The following is a 20,861-nucleotide window of genomic DNA, read 5'->3' as shown; positions in this document are numbered from 1 at the left end:
TAATAATGTGGGAGTTTTTTAAGAAGAGGGAATTTCTATGTGACTCTGAAAAAACATTAATCATAAGCACATATATTGTGATATGGATTTTATAACACAGGCACTGACCAACGCACAAATACCTGTGTACACACACTACAGACTTTTTATCCTTTTTACCTAACCTCCTCTTAGAAAAATGTAATGACCTTGAGAGAGTAAGAAACAAAAATGAAACCATGCTGAAAAACTTTTATCTTTTTATTATTGGTGCCTTTACATTAATACTGCTGTTTTGTGCTGAGAAAACCAATCTGTTACACGTAAGGTAACTGTAATATACAACATAGAAATGCAGTCTAAGTTAATTACAACAAGGAGCTACAAAAAAAATTCGTAGGAAAGAAGTCACCTAACATTGCAACTGTGCTTGCAACAATCACTCCCTTACTGCAGGACTATGCACATTGTGAACCATGGTTATTTACATGTCCCTTACGACCGTTAACAACAGAAGGGCTAAAATCAGTCTAAAAAGTTCCAGAACATCACTATATACTGTACAATCCTCAAAAATAATTTATTACACTGTTTCTAAAAAAAGGTACTAATTTTGCTTGGATGTCTTTTGTTTTCTGGTGTTCTCTGGAGTGCACAACGTGTGCAAAATTTTGCCTAACAGTCTAAAAACTCAAGAACTGAACCACGAGCCACAATCACAGAGACGAAGTGGTGGAGTCCAGAACTTCCCTCCCGTTGCACACGGTTGGCACGTACATACTGGCAGATGCTGGAAGAGAAAGAGAGGGCAAAATCAACCGACTTCAGCACAGCAAAAAGGGGATTAGAACACAGGATTAGAGTTTGTGCTGGTCTGGACCATCTCACCCCATTTATCCAAGGTGCCTAATGAAAAGTCACTGCCTGTGTCAGCAACAGAGCTGATGCAGGTGCTGCTTGCACCTCTACTTTGCAGCTCAGACCTCAGGCTGAAGCATCCTCTGAAGAAACCTGATTTCACTTTGCTGCCCACTGGGAGCATGGAGGGTGATTACACTTCTCCAAGAAGTGTCAGAATAAAATATATGATTTTTTTTTTAAATTATTCTGTGCCACTGGGTCTCACTTTGTAGCACTTTGAATGGTAGTGTGAATTAATACAGCTGTAATGGTATTAAAATACCTCAGTAGAAAAAGTGAAACTTTGGATTTTTTGTGTTTTACTGGCAAGAAATGCTAGGGTCTGATCCTTTGAGCTTTCACGTAATTGGAGCAGACATTAATGAAGAAAATAAATGTAGTTTTAAATCTGGGAGATAATCTACCATATTAGATTTCTGTGTCAATCACATTTTAATTAATAAAAATAAAAATTCTAAGAACATAATGGGTGAAGTGAAGAAATTTTTTAATAACTGAATTTACAAACAAGATTATTTCTCACCTAATCCCAGAATAATTTCTAACTATAATACATTTCACTTCTAGGAGCTCTGGATCAGGATTCAGTATACATCCAGAGATAAGGACCAGATTCTGATAAACTTGTTTACATGGTATAACATTTTATACATCAGTTTTTCATTGCTTTAGTGGGATTAGGTGACAATTGAAGCTGAGTATAACAAGCTGTTTCCAAATGTATTTGTATTTTGAGCAGAGAATATATTACCCTGTTCTGCTTAAGTCTTGTGGATTTTAATATAAAAGCGGACTCTTTTGCCCATCTTTGTTAAAATTATCCATTGAGCATCAAGAACATGTTTTCAGATACTCTGTGACATCTTTGCTCAGGGCACCATAAAGCTGCTTTTTGAAAGATACATTAGGTTAATGGTAACAGTGACCCAGAGAAATGTGATGCCTTCATCAAAGAAAACACATGGCAAGCAATGACTTAGTAAACTCAATCATCCAGTGTAAAAAGCAATTTATGCAGCTGACAAGGGCATGCTCAATCTTCCACATCTGCTGCTGGCTGCTCTCTCAGTTGCACACTGGTTCTGTAAAGATGCTCAGTATAATTTTTAGAAAAATTTATTCTTTCTTCAAATCAGTTGGTATTTTTCATTCTTTCATTGACTGAATAAATATTTCATGGAAAACAGAATTGCTTTAACACAAGAAATTTAGAGGTTAATCTACTGGACTAACCTACTACTCAGAGGGCAGGACATCTTCCTGAAACAGGAGACCCAAAAACAAGTCCCTCTTCTGGACTGGTCAATGGAATTTGATCTCTCACAACATGGACAAGTGTTGTGAATCGCAGGTGTGGAGGAATTGTGTATGTAAAAGACCACAGGGCATCATGTCTGTGATTTCTAAAAATTATTTTGTATTTTGTATTCTGGTTTTGTATTCTGTTTTTAACTGGGTATAATGTGGCAGCACAATGACCTAAACTTTTTTTTAATTGTTATTTTAATTTTCTACTTTTTGTTAGAAAATAGAAAAATCATTTCTGCTCAGGAAACCTGATTCAAATCCCTGTTCTACTGCAGTTTGGCTACAGGCAAAAGCATTTTGTTTCCGTGAACATCAGTCACTTAACCAGAATTTTTTTAGCTTCAGGCTTTTTTTTTTTTTTTTTTTGAAGTCCAACACACTGACAAGCATGAATAGCTCAAATACTATGGTAACTGGGTCAGGAGGATATCAAAATTGGACAGAAATATATGGTGGTAGGTGAGAAATGAGTGGCCTTGCCTTTTAAGTTTCCAGGTTTCTTGCACAGCATGTAGCTCTCTTGCAATGCTGGGATGCAGTTATTAACTCTGCTGGGTGGAGTAAAGTGTTCACACTGAGCATCCAGCTCTCCTGAGACAGAACAAAAGACCTTGCTTTTCATTACAGACCTCAGCAGTGTTAATCACTGGCCCTGCAGGGTTCTGAGCTACACTCTGTGTCTGATAGCAGCCACCAAGGGCTTTCCTGGAATACTGCTGGATATGCAAGAAACACTTCACCTTCATTTTGTGTTGAGACCAAGGACAAAAGTGTGACATCAGCAGAAGTTGTGATTTGGCTCAAGTTCATGCTTTTGATTTCCCTCTTCCTGGCTGTCCCTCATTTTGCTTAGGTAATCCAAGGAAAAGAACCAGAGGTACAATGCAAGAGTCCAGCACTGCCGTGGTGACCTTGCAGCTTTGCCTACACAGCCAAGAACAGGCAGATCTGAATTTGCTGTCTGTGTGCCACTTGGAGTCATAGAGCCAGAGAATATCCTGTCTTGGAAGGGACCCACAAGGGTCACTGAGTCCAATTCCCCTCTGTGCACTGGGCAACCGCAGGAATCACACCAAGCGCCTGAGAGCACTGTCTCCTCTATTCATGCTCACAGCTGGATAACTGTGAGTTAATCTCTGTTATGTCAGGGCTAATTTGGAGCCAGGCTTGGGAAAATAAATTCAGAGGGAAAAAACTGCCAGTCTGGCTATAAACAGTAGGTTCAATTCTCCTTGCGACCCCTGTGCAGGCCACCTGGAGGAGCTCAGCTCTGTGTGCAGCTCATGTGGACCTAACTTGGATGAATGACATCTAGGTGTAAAAGCTTAATCTGAATCATGAAAGTGCTTATAAATTGAGGAAGGGGAGTTCTCCATGAAGTTTTATGGGTGCTGAAGCCCATAAAAGAGGAAAAAGGGAACATCCCAATGGGGGAGACACTGCTGGGGCAGCAGAACTTATGCAGCATGCTGCCCAATGGGAATTTTCAGGACCAAAACAATGTGTACAAATATATACATTTCAAAACATGTCATATACCCAAGCACACTCTTAGCCTGCCTCTATTTGGCTTAAATCTATATTCTTTTTTTATATTCCAGACTTCAGCTATCAAAATGGCCAAAGCTTGACACTAACACTTAGACTACCCAAAAGCATCATCAATGTCACCTTTTCTCAGAGTGACCAGTTTACATGGTTCAGGAAGCTGTGTTAAAAACTGTCTGTGTGTCACTTGCTGTTCAAGAGACACTGTGCTCATGGCACTCATGATCAATAGACTGAAGAGGTGGTGGCAGCCCTGAGATGCAATAGAGGTGGGAATCTGTGGAGATAGGAAAAGCACTGACCTCTAGAGCTCTGATAATATTTAGGAGCTGGTTTTTCAAAGTTACTAGAATGCCCTAGAGCTAATTTTGATGAGTTTGATATGAAGAAATTTCAGAATTATGAAAAATGTCATTGAGACCAAAATAAAAACAAGATGACAGCCCCAGGAGTGATGAGAGGAATATTTTAGAGAAAGATTAGAACCTATTTGGATGACAACCTTTTTGGAGTTTTATAAAGGACTAAATAGTTAAGAAAAATAAAGGAAATTTATTTTAAATAATTTTAAGTTAATGCAAGGGAGTAAGGGAAGATTTTTCATCTTGAAAATATTGTCACTGTGATAGATAGTGTTATTTTCCCAAATAATTGTGCTAGATGGAAACTATAGGGCTGTTTCCTTTCTATCTGATGGACCTTCTAGCCCTACTTTCATGTCTTTCCACGGTCTAAAAAGCCCAACAAGGTAAGCAGCCCTGATTCAATTAGATGAAAGCAGTAAAAGTAAATAACTGCAGCAACCTTTCTACACAATGAAGTTGTAAGAGATTGTAAGTCTATTTTTATGCTTTTCTTAATGTCCTCAAGCTGTTCACAAGCCTGAAATGCAGGTTTTAATGTGAAGATGAGCACTGAGGATGTCTCTCAGTTGCATGCAAGCTTACACACACGTATTTTATTCAGCCATTAAAAGTATCAAATTCCAAAATGCAATCCAGAGTCCAGTAGAAAGTATTTATGAATCAAAATGATTTCTGACTAAGCTCATTCCATAGCATGAGAATGTTAAAAAAAACCTTGGAAATATCACTTACACAAAATTGATAAAGAATGAAAAGAATCTCATGGGACTTACCATTTCACCAAGGGACCACACTTCTAAGAGCTTTTGGGAAGTGATTGATCTTTTGGGAGTGTTTAGCACTTCAGGCACATAGTGCCATCTCATTAAATTTTCCAAAATAGCAAGGAGTGTTTGCTCTCTGGTGTCAGGACTGGATGCAGTCCTGGCTGATGACACTGGGGACCTATAGAGCCAGATGGCTGATCTCTTGTTAGGGGACCCTGGGCATTCCTGCACAGTGTGTTTTGGGATGGGAGAGCCAGGGATGGCTGGGATCTCTTCACTTCCTAATTCTGCTAATGTGATACATAATTGCTTCCATGCTTTGTGTGAAATCTGAAGTGCCAAAGCTTTTGAGACAGTTTTGAAATTTAAGTGACACTCAAAAACCTCAGGCTAGGCTATTGTCAGCTTGCTGGAAAACCCTTGCTCTGTGCCCCCCCCTTTCCTCTATTTCTTATTCCCTTCCTCTTTATAGTTGTAGTGTGCTTTTCAATTAGATTTCCAGGATGAACATGCTGTTCAGAGAGCTCTGTGAATGGGATGCTGTGTGCTCCCATCTTTGATGAGTTAAGTTAGTTAAGCTAGACAAAGAAAAAAATCCCAAACAAATATACAGGTGACCTTTTTCTTTCTTTTTTTTTTTTTTTGCTTTGTAATCCATAAAACTGTCTGAGTAACTCACCCATAAAAGGAGGGACAGCCTCAAAACAAAATCACAGCTGTGAACCTGCTTGTGATGAAGGGAGTGAAGATGAAGGAAAGGAGGGAATCAGAGCAAATGAGTTGTCCTTGCAACAGGACACTGATTGCTTCTCCAGGCTGTGGCACTGACAAAGGCTATTGATCATGCTCTGCATACAGATGCAGTTTATGGCATCTCTTGGATGCTTTTTCTGCAGACTTGGAGCCTTTCCTTATAATGCAGGTGATGAGCCATTGAGCGCACGCTGCGTTGTGGCCCAGATCCTGTCAGCGTGCTGCTCTGACAGGAATTCTCCGAGGCAATCTGCTCCTGTCACACTGCCAGAGCGACAGTGGGACACAGGGTCTGCTCAGTGTGTCCATCAGGCTGGAGTCAGGGCCCGCCAAAAGCTTTCTGCTGACTTCAGTGAGCTTCAGAGCAGGCTCTGAGCAAACTCCCATGCAAGGGGGATGAGTTTTCCTCTCCAGACACAAAGGAAGTGATGCTTTCACAGGGTTACACAGTTCAGCCCACCTTGTCTTTACCTGAACCCACCACACCCCCACAGGAAGGTGGCAGACTTGTTACTTACACTGGGAGTAAGTGGTCCCGGTCCCACTGACACTGAACCTGTTGAGGTGGAGTCTGTGAGTGACCACGTTCTTCTGGGGCTGGAAAAGGATGATGTGCACTTTGGGTGCAAACAAGCAGCCCAGCACAACAAATCCACTGAGACTCACAGAGATGCACATGGTGGTGGTTTGCACCTAGGAGAGAGTGGGCACAAAGCACTGTGTTTCAATATGGAAAGCTCTGAAATGCTAAATATTAGAAACATTACTACATAACAGCATGAACCACAGTCCTGAGGGTTTGCAATGGTGCAGGCTGGTGTGAGCCTCTGTTGCATTCTTATCATCCACAATCCCAGTATCATGGGAATGAGATGCTGGTGCTGGTCTGTGGCTCTGCATGTCAGGGAGAGATTGATTGTGTTCTCCCTCATTTTAGTACAGAAAGGATAGATCTGCTCTCTTTCTCTCCCACCCTTGATCTCTAATTTGATGGCAGAGCCTTCTATAATGATTGTCATGCAATATCTGAGCAATGTTGGCTGCAGTGGGAACCAGCTCACACAGAGTGTACATTATGTGGGTTTACATCAGTTGTCTCATGCAAAGCATGTATCTGAAAACCACTTTAGTTTCTACCTCCAGTCCTAATCAGAGAACTTGAGTAAGCCCTTGCAGAAATAAAGGTGTGATTTGGAGTAAAGATAATATCTGGTGACTGTGTTCAGACAGGGTCTGAAAGGTGTCCTGATTTTGAGACATCACTTTTTGGGCTCAGAAATGAATTGTTTGTAAGGATGCAGGATTTTAGAATATTTGCCTTGGGGCATTTGTTAGCACAGCTTTGCTGGCACTGTTTATCTTTTATCCTTTTTATTCAATAGTATAACTAGGTGCCAGTTTACTGCCTCATTTTCAGTTTATATTCTTTTCTTCCAAGCAGATTCCTTAATTAAAATGTTGAATTAAACTGCTTTAAACTCTATTGCTTAATTTGAATGATTATACATCTACAGCTCATTTTTCCTTAGTTATACTCCTGCAGTTCTTTGAGATTAGCCTTCTTCCATAGGAATGCTTCTCATATCTCCTTGTCAGAAATAATTGGTGCAAATTGGAAATAGAGTAGGGAGTGGACATAGTTGCTTTACATATACACTAGCACAACTGGTGTTTTGTCATCAATGAGGATAATTATTATGATCGTTTAATACTCGCTCTTTGCACATTGTGGATGTTGCAAGCACCATGGAATGTGCTCAGCTTTCACAGGGTGAGTAAACACAGAAGATCCAACAGAGCCTGCATGATAAAGGAATGCCTTAGCTTCACATTCTCCTTCACCTCTCTGCATTTTGTCCACAGACCTATGCTGTCAGGTCAGGTGGGTGTTGAACTGAGTGCTCTTTGGGTAAGACATGAAAGGAGTTTTCTTAAAAAACAAGAGTTAATGAAGCTACCTTTATTTTCCTTAGTTTCAAGTTATGGTTTTTTTCACTATCAAAGCTCTCTTCCCCCACCCTGCTTTTCCTAGGGTTTGTGCTGCCTGGAGCAGATCAGCTGTGCTGGCATAATTATACACTCAATCAATTAAATGATTTGGCTTAAAAATAGCTCCATCCCACAGGGTTCCTTTTAATCCAGGTCACTCCAGAGGTTCAGTGTGTAATGTGGCCTCACAGACTGGACTGGTGTGATGGCAGAGTGGAAGACCATGTGTTATACTAAGGCACATGGACAACAGGGAGGTGTTTTGGGACAGCCAGCACAGCTTCACCAGGGGCTACAGATGTCATTTATCTGGAATTCTGTAAAGCCTTTGACAGGTGCCCCCCAGCACCATTCTCTCAAAACTGGAGAGATATAGATTTGATGGGTGGGCTATTAGATGAATAAGATATTGGTTGAATGGTCACATTCAGAGGGAAATGGCTCGGAGTCCTGATGGGCATTAGTGACAAGTGTTGTCCTTCAGGTGCCCATATTTGGACCAGCGTTATGCAATATCATCATAAATGACATAGATGAAGGGATCAAGTGTATGCTCAGCAAATTTGCAGATAACTCCAGGCTGAGTGGGACTGTTTCTAAGGCTATTTATTGTTATGCTACCAGACCAAGGCTACGTTAGGATGGCACAAGTTGATTCAGAGTCAATACGTGACACTGCATGGAAATTAAATATGGGCTTTTCAAAGGAACCCCAGAAGTGTAGACTTGTCATGAAAGTATCAAAAAGATGTTAAAAGCATTTTCTGCACTTTTTCTAGTACTTGAGTTGGTTTATTTGGAACCTTGTATATAAATTCAATGCCTACAAGTGGTTTTGAAAACTCCACTCAGGAGATAAAGCTGTAAAATTCTGCTTGAACAATCATGTCATGCTCCTCTTGGCCATTACTGTCTGTACTGCCCACTCATGTGACTGTCTGCACTGATATTTCACTCCTCCTGTGTCTGTCTTCCTCTGATTGCTTTGGGTGTCCAGAGCTCTTCCCTAGTGCCTTTCTTAAACTTTTCCTTCATTAGCTTCAATCCATTACTTGCTATTCTAACTTCTCCTGAGACTGAATAATCCCTTCCTCTCGTTTTGTTGCCTTGAAATTATTTATGGTCTGTGATCACGTCTCCCTGGATTTACTCTTGTCTAGACTAAATATATTTAGCTCTTTTACTGTCACTCTGCATGTCTCACTGCGTCATTTGTTACTTATCCTTGTTTTCTAGAGGTTTTCAGTACATTTCCTAAGACGAGTAAAATAGTACTAAAAATATTGTCCGAGGGTGGCCCACACCAAAAATATGTTAAGTGACATTATTAACTCCACAGTCTTATATGCTGTTTCATGTACACACTATTGGCAATAACATCCCCCTAAGGTAATCTACCTTTCTTCTTGGCAGAAAGTTGAATAAATTCTCTGCAAACTGCTGCAAGGGCCAAGTCCCACAATCACTTCTCACATCGTAATAACTGTGAGATTTCCAGTGGAGCAGATCTGAATCTTTTTTCTGAGACAATTTCCTTCTGTTCAAAAATACAATTTTATTGGACTTGAAGCTTTGCAACACTATCTGGCAATTTAAACAGTTTAATGTTTCTAAAGTTTACTGGTAAAGACTGACCAATATTTGCTGCTCAGTGAGGTATGTGTTTTATAAAGTGCAGAAAGAATAAAAAGTTCTGTACTTAAATAGAATGTTTGTTGAACTTTTCTAAACAACCCTGTTTCATAGGAAATTTTGAAATTTGATCCTTATATTTTTTTATTTGAAGGAAATGCCATGTTTTAATAGCAGATTTTTTTGCAGAGACTAGTCAGTACAGATTTTATTTTAAGATCAATTTTTGCCAAATAACTCATTATGACTAATTTTAGGTCATTTACTGGGTTTTTCTGTTGGGACTGTGACTTCAGACTGGAGTGATGAACCCAAATGAATACTTAATCCATATGTTATGCCTCTATTGCAACCAGACTAACAGTATTAATCCCTTCCAGCTCTAACTGCACATGCTCTTTTTGAAATGAGACCATCTTTCTTAGAAGTAAGCCAAAGTCTGGTAACATTGAAAGAGAACTTGTTTGCAAGGGACCCAGGGGACAAAAGAAGTGATAAAAAGCCTTTAGTGAATGCTAACATAGTCCTCTAAAGTGCTGCATATGATTTATGGAAACAGATGTCCAAAGACTTACTCTGTAGTCACTGGATGTCACATAAAATATAGGGAGAAAGGCCAGCCAAATGATGCATGTTGTGTACATTGTGAAACCGATAAACTTGGCTTCGTTGAAGTTCTCTGGACATTTCCTGGTTTTGAAGGCATACACAGTGCATAAGACCACGAGGATGACATCATATGTTAAGGACATTAACATACTGGAATCTTTGACATTGCATTTCAGGATGACAGTCTCTCTCTTCTCGGGAAGCGTGTATCGCCTGGTGCCCGGCGCCTCCAGGATCAGCCACACGGACACCACCACCACCTGTACCAGAATGAGACTCAGGCAGATGAACACCTGAGAGCTGGGGCTGATGAACTTGGGCCTCTGAGCACCGTTCTTTACGCCATCAAATATTCTGGCGATGCAGTTCGTTTTTGTCAGGAGGGCAGAGTAGCAGACGGCAAAGGAACTTCCCAGCCCCAAACGGCGGAGGGTGCAGATGGCTGGAGAAGGCTTGGCTATGAAGAAGAAAGTCATGCTATAAGACAGGAAGACCCCAAAGAGCAAAATGTAGCACAGTTCACGGCCAGAGGCTTTGACCAGGGGTGTGTTGTTGTGCTTGATGAACACTCCAATGACCATGAAAGTACAAATAAAGCCCAGGCATGCGATGGTAACAGGACCTATTGCCCAAGCATCTTCCCACTTGATGTAGTCTTCTGGTAGGTCATAGCAGCCAGTCAGATCAGCTGTGGGCCATTTTCCAGGCCCGCAGTCTGCACAAGTGAATTCATCAGCCAGGTACTCGTAGGTTTCACAGGGAATACAAATCCAACAGCAGACATCTCCTGGTTGCATATTCTTCATCTCATTAGGAGCGCAGGGGTCGCTGCACTGGGAGACAGGGACAGAGCTCCTGGACCAGTGGATAGAGTCTACCTCCAGTGACAAAGTTTCTGCCCACTGACCAACCTTCACGTAGGAGTATCTGTCTCCAGTGAACTGGAAATTGAACACGTTGTATCGTCCTATCCCATCTCCATAGGCATCAAATTTGACCATACTGTCTGCGTCATTGGGAGGGTTGAATGGAGCTGAGGAAAAAAGAAAAAGAAATAGAGAAATGTTATTACCAAAGCTACATATTATATTTTTTTCATCCCTTTGGCAAGCACAGGCACCTGGCAGCTTATAGAATACAATTCAGTTGTCAACAGGTAAGTCAAGAGGTTTGTGTCTGTCTCAGTTTTGAACTTGGAAAAAGAGCTCAGATAATGGAACTCTATTTCACTTTATATTTATAAATCTAAGATGACCAATGTCCTTACTTTATTTTGTCTTGGATACAAATCAGTTCTCTAATTATTTCTCCCAGTAAGCATCGCTGCTATCTCTCACATTTTCTCCTGAAAGAAAGAGGTCTGCTTCTGAGTCTCAGCATTTTTTGGTGAAACTTAGCTGTAATAAATAAAAATTAATGGTCAGGTCATTAAATGACAGTTTTGATGCCAACAGTCTGGAATGCAGTTGAATAGAGGATTCATTTTAGGATGATGGAGAAATAACTGTGAAATCCTCAACAATTTCTTACTATGTCTTTTTCTCTTCTCCCTGTGTTGTAGGAAGTTTTGAATTCCATCTATTTTGCTTCAGCATTACCAGTTTCTGATATTTCTTGTATGGCCTGAGATCCCCAACACGTGCTGCTTTGGTCCTGTATCTTGTTTGGGGAACAGATGACAAAACCACAAGCTGGATATGGGACCTTCTGTGAAATCAATATTGTAACACTTCTGACCGGTAAGCTCCGCAGAGTTTTGTTTTTCCTCCATCAGGGAATGAAGAGATATTAAAAATCTGTGAGGAAATTGCATTTACCATGTGATTTATTGGTCATTTGCTGTAGCATCAAAGGTAAAAAGCTTTACAGATAGGAAGCAAAAGGATTTTTTTTACCATTGATGAACAATAAAGATGATTTTATTTCCCAGTATCTTTGGCCATAGAAGTGGTTCCACTGTCATTGCTGGAATAAATCTCTTTCCCTGCCTCTGTGCCCATACTGTGCTTGAGCTTAAGCAATATTGTATAAGGGTGTAATACCTTCCTCCACTTCAATCTCCAGATACTTTTGATTTCTTGTGGTAGATTTATTTAGCTTCCTTAAAACACTGAGGCCAGCTTCTTTCACCTTTATTCCTGCAGAGCATTACCTTATTTTGCAGTACTCTGGCTAAGATCAGTAAAAGGGACGCTGGGTTTTGGCACAGAAGCCCCAGCTGGAGGGTTGAAATTGTGATCTGCACATCCTCAGGTGCTGCTCTTGGAGTGGATTTCCCCCCAGCTTTCTGCTTACTGTAGGGCAAAACTGGAATCTAATTTACAGCCACCTATACTCTCTCCTGAGTCAAGACTCTGCTTATTCTAATCCCTGCCCTCTCCTGCTCCTTCCCACCTCAGCTGTGTCAGCTACAGGAGTGGACAGCTTTGGTTTGTAGGATTACAGAATCGTGGAATTGTGGAATAATTCAGGTAGGAAGGGACCACCAGCAGGCCCTCTGATCCATCCCTTCTGCTCAAGCAGGGCCATCCCAGAGCACATGGCACAGGATTCATCCAGACAATTCTGGAATATCTCCAGTGAGGGAGGCTCCACACTGTCTCAGGCAACCTGTGCCACTGCTCGGTCACTGCACATAAAAGAAGCTCCTTCTCATGTTCATGTGTTGCAGTTCCTGTCTTTGCCTCTGTGTCTCATTGCCATTGAGAAGAGCCTGGCTCCCTTCAGATACCCACATATCCACATGAGTTCCCCTGTCAGCTGTGTCTTCTAAAGGCTGAATAAGCCCAACTCCTTCAGCCTTTCCCCGTAAGACAGATGATGCAGTACCCCTCTGCTGGAGTTGCCCCAGGAGCTCCATCTCTTTCTTGTACTGTACAAATTAGGAGTGGGTAGTACAGAAATTTGTAATAAGTTTATTTTATCTTTTTTTTTGTCACTGTTGGTATCTAGTTGTAACACTCTGTGGTCCAATGAGTCCTCTGAGAGCACAAAAATTAAGAGCAGCATAATCCTCCCCCAAATGGCCAGTTCTGCTGGAAGTGGCATGCTCTAAATTAAACAGGTAGATAAATTCAAAATATAGGTCAACAAGAAGAATATGAAGCAGCTTTCCTCCTCTCCCTCCTCCTCCTCATTCACAGGCACGCAAGCTCCCTCATCCAGGAGCAGCATTAAAACAAAATCACAATGCAGCACTTAACAGCTCCTCAATAATGTGCTGTCACTGCCAGTGTCTTATTTCATTATTCATAACACTTATATAGATTGTAGAAGCTGTTAACACAGCAGCCCAGCTTTAAGAGCCAGTTTATTCACTTCACTGTTATCCAGGCCAGCTCCTGAGGTGGGCTGAGAGCCTGTGACTGCTGCTGGCGCCAGTGGAGCTGTAGGTCAGGAAGACAAACTGCAAACTGCTTGTTTGACATCTTCTGTCAAGTGCATAACTTGAAGACCACAAGAACCCCAGTGCAAGTTACCTGAGGGTCTGAAACACCAGCACTTTTCAGGAAAGAATTCCCTCTGTATAACATATTTAACAACTTCTTATAGAAGTTCTGATAGAATATTTGTCATTTAAATGGAGAAAAGTATTTTCTTTAGATTTTTGCAGTTAGGTTCAGAAGGCAAAGCAGGTAATCCCACACAGAGTTAGCTTGAAGCTCAAGTATAATTGCCTTCCATAGGGCTGTTCCCACGCCACAAGAAACAAAAGATTTTTGTAGGACAACATGTTCAATGTTAACCAAAGCTTGCAGCTTGAAACATTCATTTTTAGTGGCTGCTGACAGAGGAAAATAAATCACCATCTTTCAGATGGAAAGGATGAAATCATTTAACCAAACAATGATGTATTAAATTATAGTATGGTGAGCCAAAGCCTACAAATGAGCCCACTGGGTGGCAGCAATTAATATACCCACTGATTATGTATAAACTCACTAAGGCAATTTAACGTATCATTTATCAACATGTTCTAGATCCTGTAGGAACATTTCCAAAAAGTAATGTTTTCACAAAATATGACGTAATAATAATCACAAAATTAAGATGCTTATAGGCAAGAAAGATGCTTATCACAAGAAGGCAGGATCTTATGTTTTAGAGTAAAAATAACCATTTTTTGCAAATTGGTTTTCCCAGAGATGATGTCAGGCTGTCATAAGTCACTCTGCAAATTCTTTTATTTATCTCAGTTTTTAGAGGGAGCCTACAATCCTTATAGCAGGTATCTGTGGCAGGTCTGTTTCAGAGTTGTAGCTCAGCTCTTTTACATTTATCCCTTGGGAGAGGACAGACAGGAAACTCTGGATCTCATCAGCTGCTAGCTAAGAGGCTGAGTGACAATATGAACTTTGCCTCCTTTGAGCCCTTGAATCTTCTCCTTCCCTTGTATTTCATGAAATGAATTAGTCCTGTGTAAAGCAGTTATACAAGAGGAATTTTGTAAAAGAAGCTATCAAGGAAAATAAAGGATAATTTTAAAAGACCTAAAGCAGTGATGCTTTGTGTTCCAGCTTGCAGCATTTCAGCAATGAAGATGCAGCAGCAGTGACATTTATAAGAGAAGGAGGGCAGAAGGCAGAAATCTTTGGAACCCCAGTGCAGGCAGTTCAACTCTGTCAGCTCCCTGGAGAAATCCTACTGGAGGAGAGATTCCATTGTGCAAGTGGAGGACAAACTCCTTCAGCTTCAGATAAGAGAGGAATAACTGCAGATTTATGACTGTTTTAGTAGCAGATGCAGATAAGAACATAAAATAACATCATAGCTTTTATGTAGTGAATTATGTCATTTGTTTCCATCTTCCTAAGTGGGAGCAATTTTTCCAACAGTCACATAACTTGCAAAAATGTGCTTATCTGCTGTTGGAAGCAGATGAGTTGTTTTTATTTGGATATCCTTAATATTTTTGGTGTCAGTGATGTACAGCTCTTGATGACATGAAAAATTTCAGAAACAAAGTTCTGAAGGGATGATTTATTTTATCTTTGGGCAAAACCTTTATGCGAAGAGGCAGTATGAGAAATATGTTTAAATACTTCTAATTCTGCGCAATGCCTCGGTTGAGTGAAAAACACTCCAGGATTTTTTTAACAAGGAATGAATAGATGAGGAAAACAAAGAAGTTTTCATCCTAATTAGGCACTGGAAATCTTTTAAGAGGCTGAGCAGCCTAGGGAAAGATGTGTGTCATCTTAACTGGCTTGGAATCAGATTGGGTTTTGTTTGTCAGCAGCATCTTTGGGCCAGGAAGGATATTTTGCATAGAGTCTCTCACGTGTCTGGCACAGAGTATCTGGCACAGATTTGAGTGTGTAAATGTTGTCCTATAGAAAACATCCTCACTAACACTTCCTGGTAGGAATGATGACAGATATCCCTACATCTAAGAACATTCTTCATGTCTGCTAAAACATGCCTCTGTTCTTTGTTTGCAGAGTCTATTCTTTCTAAACAAGGCACAGATCACAGAGACACAGCTCACTGGCTAGGAGGCAATTCATTAATAGCAAGGCTTGATGAAAGCCCTGCAGTTTTTCAGCTTGGCAGTTGGGAGATTTCATGTGGTTTGGAAAGAGATGTAAAAAGCACTATTGGGTGCACTGAAGGTACCTTCTTCCACATATTGTTGGCCCCAAAGACTATGAGGAGATCATGATTAAATAGAAATGGAAAAGTAAAGAGGGAACAGGCTGGAGTTTCTGAAAAGTTGAGTAAAACTTCCTTAGTCTCACTAGATGGTGCTGCAAAAACTCCAAACTCCTGATTTAAGACTGAAAAATAAGAAATTTTTTATGTAACAGAAAAATATAGTTATTTTTTAATTCCCCCTACTCTTCCTGTTACATATCCAGGGCAATACCTTTTTAAAACACTTTAATGGAGAGCCTAGATAATAATATAACAGGATATGTGGTGCTTGTCCAACAGGCTCATCTGTGAGTATGATGCCTTATCTTGAAAAGTATCAGAAAAGACCCTGAGATTGCATATTTCTTTTCATTCTCTTTTATTTTTATCTTGATATGGCTTGTTGAGGTCAAAGTGACTTATTTCTGCTTGGCTGAACATTTAGACCAAGCAACAGAGACCTGACGCACCCACTCCTGTTTCAGCTTCAGCACGGAACAACTGGGTTAATATTTGATTGACAGAAGGGACGTTGAAATTTGTGAATTTAAAAATTAATATGGGGAAGGATCAGAGTGAAGTGTCACTAGATTGTACCTCTCCACAATTAACAATATACTACTTTCCACAGAGACCAGCAGTCACTTTTAACCTCTGCACCACTGTCTCTGGATGTGTTTGGGTCATAGGCAGCATTGCTTCTTCTCATTTAAGAAATGAATGAGACAAATATGACAGATTAGTCCCCTAAAAATGTCATTTTCCTATCTATGTCTACAGATTTTCCATTCAGGTCTATGGTTTCTCTCTTAGGCTAGATATTTGCTGTAGGGAGTTTTAAAACTAGTCATAGGCCCCCACAACTTTTGCACTGGTCAGAGACAGAAATGTTTTCCTCAGGCCTTGTTGCAAAGGTCTGTCAAGGGATATATGTGGATGAGTTAGTTTTCCCAAACTTGTGTCCTACAAAAGAGAATGAGTGTTGACTATTCCTAGGGTTCACTTTAAAATGGTACCTAGAACAGCCCAGCCAAACTGTTCTTTTTCTGCTGAGTGTGACTATCTGAAATACACCCACTATTTACATATCTGAAGTCAAGGGAGATGAGCAGCTCCAATGTCTGGGACAGAAAGGCTCAGAGCTGGAGCACCAAGTGGCTGCAGCATGTCCAAGCTCTCTGCAGAGTACCTGAGAGCAGGTCCCTCTCAAGAGCAGGTCCCTCTCAAGAGCAGGTCCCTCTCAAGCTGCCTGCACAGGCTGCTCTGGGGGCTATCAGAGAGAATGGTTCAGGAACATTTGCAAAATAAGATAAGAAGGGCCTGAAAAACTAGGGGAATTCCTTCAGCTTGTCATTACCTTCATTATCTGGCTGAGCACAGAACTCCCAGGCTACCTTTCCTGTGAATTGCTTGCCTCAAGCTCAATGTTTTACATTTCCAGGTATGTGCTGTCCTCTTGCTTGCACAGCTCTTGGGCATAGGTGTGGTCTTTAGGACATGGGGAGAATGAAATAGACACTAAGTTACAAACCTTCATCAAGGAAACTGTGAAATTGCCCTTACCCTTTTTAAAGAAATTTAAGGAATTAAAAATATAATTTCTTCTTTCTTAAAGCATTTGGATTTCAAGACATGGAAGGTAAAAACATGTCAAAATTCTGCACTTACTGTATTTCTTCACAAAAATGTAAATAATCTCCCCTGAAATTAAGAATATTTCTTGCAGTTTTTTGTTAAAGGTTGTATTAGTTTAACTTTAAAATAAAAAAATACATATGGAAAATCATCCAAGGTGTTATTCTTTTTTAAAAAATATCTGCTTAATTGAGAATTAATTTAAGTTGATACCATTCTTTTAATTTAAGTTTATCCACTTAAAGAACTGGTTGGCACAAGAGGCAAAATGCATGCAGTGTAATTGAAACCAGCAATCAACTTGCAATTACAAAGGAAATTAAACCATGACTTCAAACTGCCTAACTCCCCCCTTAGGCCAGCTCCCTGTTTTGTACACAGAAGCAAGGGGAGGCCACCCCCATTATGAAGAATTATGGCCACTGTTTAGGGTGACAGCACATCAGCTCAGGAGCTGGAACTGTGAGCTCTGGGCTGGCCTTTGGTAGCTTCTGAAATGTTTTGATCCATAGAAAATTTGAGTTGGCTGGTGAGTTCTCCATCAGTTGCTGAACATTAATGTTGCTCTCAGAGAACATGATTGATTTTTTGATTGTGGCTTTCTGCCAGTTCAGGGGTTCTGTGTCCCCTGTGTCTGATTTGAACACTGGGGTGAGGGACATTCCCATATAACTCAGAGCTGGGAACTGGTGCCATGTCTTTTGCCCCTCTCTTCCCAGCACATCCAAGGTGCAGCAGGAAGAGATTGAAGCTGTGTTTTAATTTTGCTAAAATTTACTTTTGGACTAAATCTGGGACATGGTTATATCACAGGAGCACAAATCTTTCTCTTTTTGGAGGCACTGCTCCATGATGGGCTAATTCCACCCCCAGACTGCATACATAGCAGTCTAAGGAAGTGTTAAATACCTAATAATATTTTTGCCCTTCTTTGTCAGCCTGAAGGAAATATGAATAGATTTAGTTATTAAGATATTAAAGGAAGTTGGTTAAAACATTCTCTCCTCTGTGGGGACTTAAGGATTAGAGACGTGTTTCCAGACACAGCTCTGAATAATTTAGTTAGATAGTTTGCCCTTAGAGATCCGAAGCAAATGAACCATGAAATAGACCCTCTGGCTGTTATTTCCTAATTGACTTGATATGAAGACACTCCCAAATCAGGTGGACTGACATAGATTTAATTACTTATACTGCAATTCTATTATTTAGGAATAGTAATATTGTAGCTGTGACAGTCTAAGATACAAGAAATTTCAAGTATCTAAGAAATGCAGTATTTCTTATTAGACTTATAGATGGAAGAAGTGCACAAGCTTTCAGGCCCAAGGTCACTCCATTAGGTCACCAGCACCATTGCTCCATAAATTTGACCTCCATTTATTTTGAAGGAACAACTCTGCTCGGAGTTTAGTATATCAGGTTTTTATTTCCTGCTGGAAACACAATTTCCCTTTGCAAACAGCCTCATTACTATCCATTTGCAGAGTAATTGCTGAAAGCTCTTTGTTCACATCTTTAAAAGTATAGAATTCAGAAACAGAAGGTCTGATCGAGATGCAAGACAAGATATGACAGAGATGTTATGCCAAAAGCTTCTTTTTTTTTTTTCCAGATATGTGGGCAGTCTAATAAAGGTATTGCCTCTTCTTACAAATCTTATGACTCTATGCTATCATTTTTGTTAAGGAGCTACTGAAAACTCTTGGCAATCACCCTACAAATTGCTAATAATGAGGTAATTTGCAAAATGAAATTGTATTTGCAGTAGGAAAATAAAACCCTACGTAGTGAATTCTAAGGAGTGCATGTATTTGAAATAATTGAAGCTCAAATTTACGGAATATTTTGTGAGAAAAAGGGAGCTGTAGAATGCCTCAGAGCTGGAGTAAAGACACAATACCACAGTGAAACATAGGAACCTTTAGGCTTAGACATATTATGCAGCTCAGTTATAGCATTTGGCACATCTGACATATGCTGGTGGAGGACAAAGAACTGGAGTACAGCTGGAAAGGTGAATGTTTCACACATCACGTGGTGTAAGATTCTGGAGTGGATCAGTTTTCTCTAGGAATATAATAAGTGAATGAAAAGAAAAGTGACCTATATTTCATGAGCAGAAGTTTAATTGGAGTGTGTGTTTTGGGAGTGCAGTTTTCTTACCGATCTCCTATGGAGAGTGGAAAGAAATTGGCACCTCCAAAGGGGGGCTCTGGCTAATGTGAGATGCCATCAGGGAGGTGGGTAACTTCCCACATCAATAGTTCTCCAGTTATACCATAAAAGTGTGTCAAAGAATACTTTATTTCTCCACTGATGGAGAAATAAAACTAATGTTTTCAGTAAGGCCCACCACACACATTAAATGTGCTCATCTTCCCTTGTAAAGCTATGAGTCTGGATTTTATTTTTACTCTTTTCCATATAATAAGGCAGTGGCTAGAAATGTACATTTACTAAAATTGCAAGTTAATTCAGTATTCAACAGAGTCCATCCCAGCTGACCAAATGCTGAGTCAGCCAGAGAGGGGAAAGTGGGCTTCTCACAACAATGAATTCCAGTTAAAAGAGAGTCAGATAAAGGATAACTCTTGGCTTTTAAGGTTATTCCTGAATTCCACACACCAGCTGCCAAGGTAACACGTCATCTCTCCCAACATCTTCAGTCTTCATTTGCATGTGTTATGCTACAACGCACAACCTGCATGTCCTATTAATACTTGCAAATTCTTCTGTTCTCAGGGATAAAAGATGAAGCTGAGAGCACAGAATCACTTTTGCTAATGCCTTTCTCCACTGAATCAGTTCAGCAACAGCAATCACTGGACCTCAGGGGAAAATGTAAAATGAAAATGTTGATTTATTTGCCTGTTTTATGGTGGAAGTAGAGACACATTGATAGGATTAGACTGATAAAATGTTTCAGAGATCTAGAAAAGACATTAACAGTACTGCCTCAAACCTTCCTCTGACTTGAGATAATTTCTTCTCCAAAGAGCCTTTAAATATGGGCTTTTTATTCTTTCAGTTACTGGAGCATTAACTAGCCATTAGCTATTTATTCAAATGGATGTGCAAATATAATAGAGGAAGTTTAATAAACTTTTTCAGCACATTTTCATCAGTTCCCAATACCAGTTTCATAGTTTTTTAAGCCACTGTCTGGTAGACACCTATCCTGGCACAGCAGGCCAATTTTTGACACAAAGCTGATCACTCGGAGCAGTGCTGCATTCATCAGGGAAATAGAGAAATGTCATGAAAAAATTTTACTTTTACAGAAACCACAGGTAAAAGGTATTATTTGGGGTACGTTATTTATGTCAAGGGAAGGAACCACAAGAGCACAACTTTTTGCTGTTACAGACAATGACACAGTTGCTGCTTAGGCTAGAAGAGTCAAGCAACACCCACCCCATAAATTTCTGCATATGATCAGGCATGTCTTGGTGTTTTGAAGCAAATTTAAGACTTCTTGTAAAAGCTAGAGCCACAGAGAAAGTGCTCCCACAGGAAGAGAACAGGACAGTTCTGTAGCAGAAGCACAGGAAGATGCTTGAGGCTCCAGAGCTGCACACAAACAGTTAGCTACTGATCACTACACAAATTAAACCTTGGGAAGAAGGGAAGATGGCTTTTAGGGCATAATTAATAGAAAGAAGAGCATGTTTGCAGCATGTGCAAAACATCCTGTGAATGGTGAATAAACAACTGCAGT

General features: G+C 40.2%; 1 protein-coding gene across 3 annotated transcripts in view; it reads right to left on the bottom strand.

The window, feature by feature from the left end:
* Positions 1–222: 222 nt before the first annotated feature.
* The window catches only part of GRM3 (glutamate metabotropic receptor 3), a 102,410-nt gene continuing 81,771 nt past the window's right edge, over positions 223–20,861 (bottom strand). For all 3 annotated transcript variants that reach the window (XM_053943914.1, XM_053943915.1, XM_053943916.1), the window contains 3 exons: positions 9,838–10,904; positions 6,160–6,334; positions 223–769 (listed from right to left, as the gene is read on the bottom strand). In XM_053943914.1, coding sequence (XP_053799889.1) covers positions 696–769; positions 6,160–6,334; positions 9,838–10,904 — 1,316 coding nt within the window. In that variant the 3' untranslated portion in view covers positions 223–695. The remainder of the gene's footprint in view (positions 770–6,159; positions 6,335–9,837; positions 10,905–20,861) is intronic.

This window comes from Vidua chalybeata, chromosome 5 (genome assembly GCF_026979565.1).
Source record: "Vidua chalybeata isolate OUT-0048 chromosome 5, bVidCha1 merged haplotype, whole genome shotgun sequence".
NCBI classification, from domain to species: Eukaryota; Metazoa; Chordata; class Aves; order Passeriformes; family Viduidae; genus Vidua; species Vidua chalybeata.
This window is presented reverse-complemented; position numbering and strand designations above follow the sequence as displayed.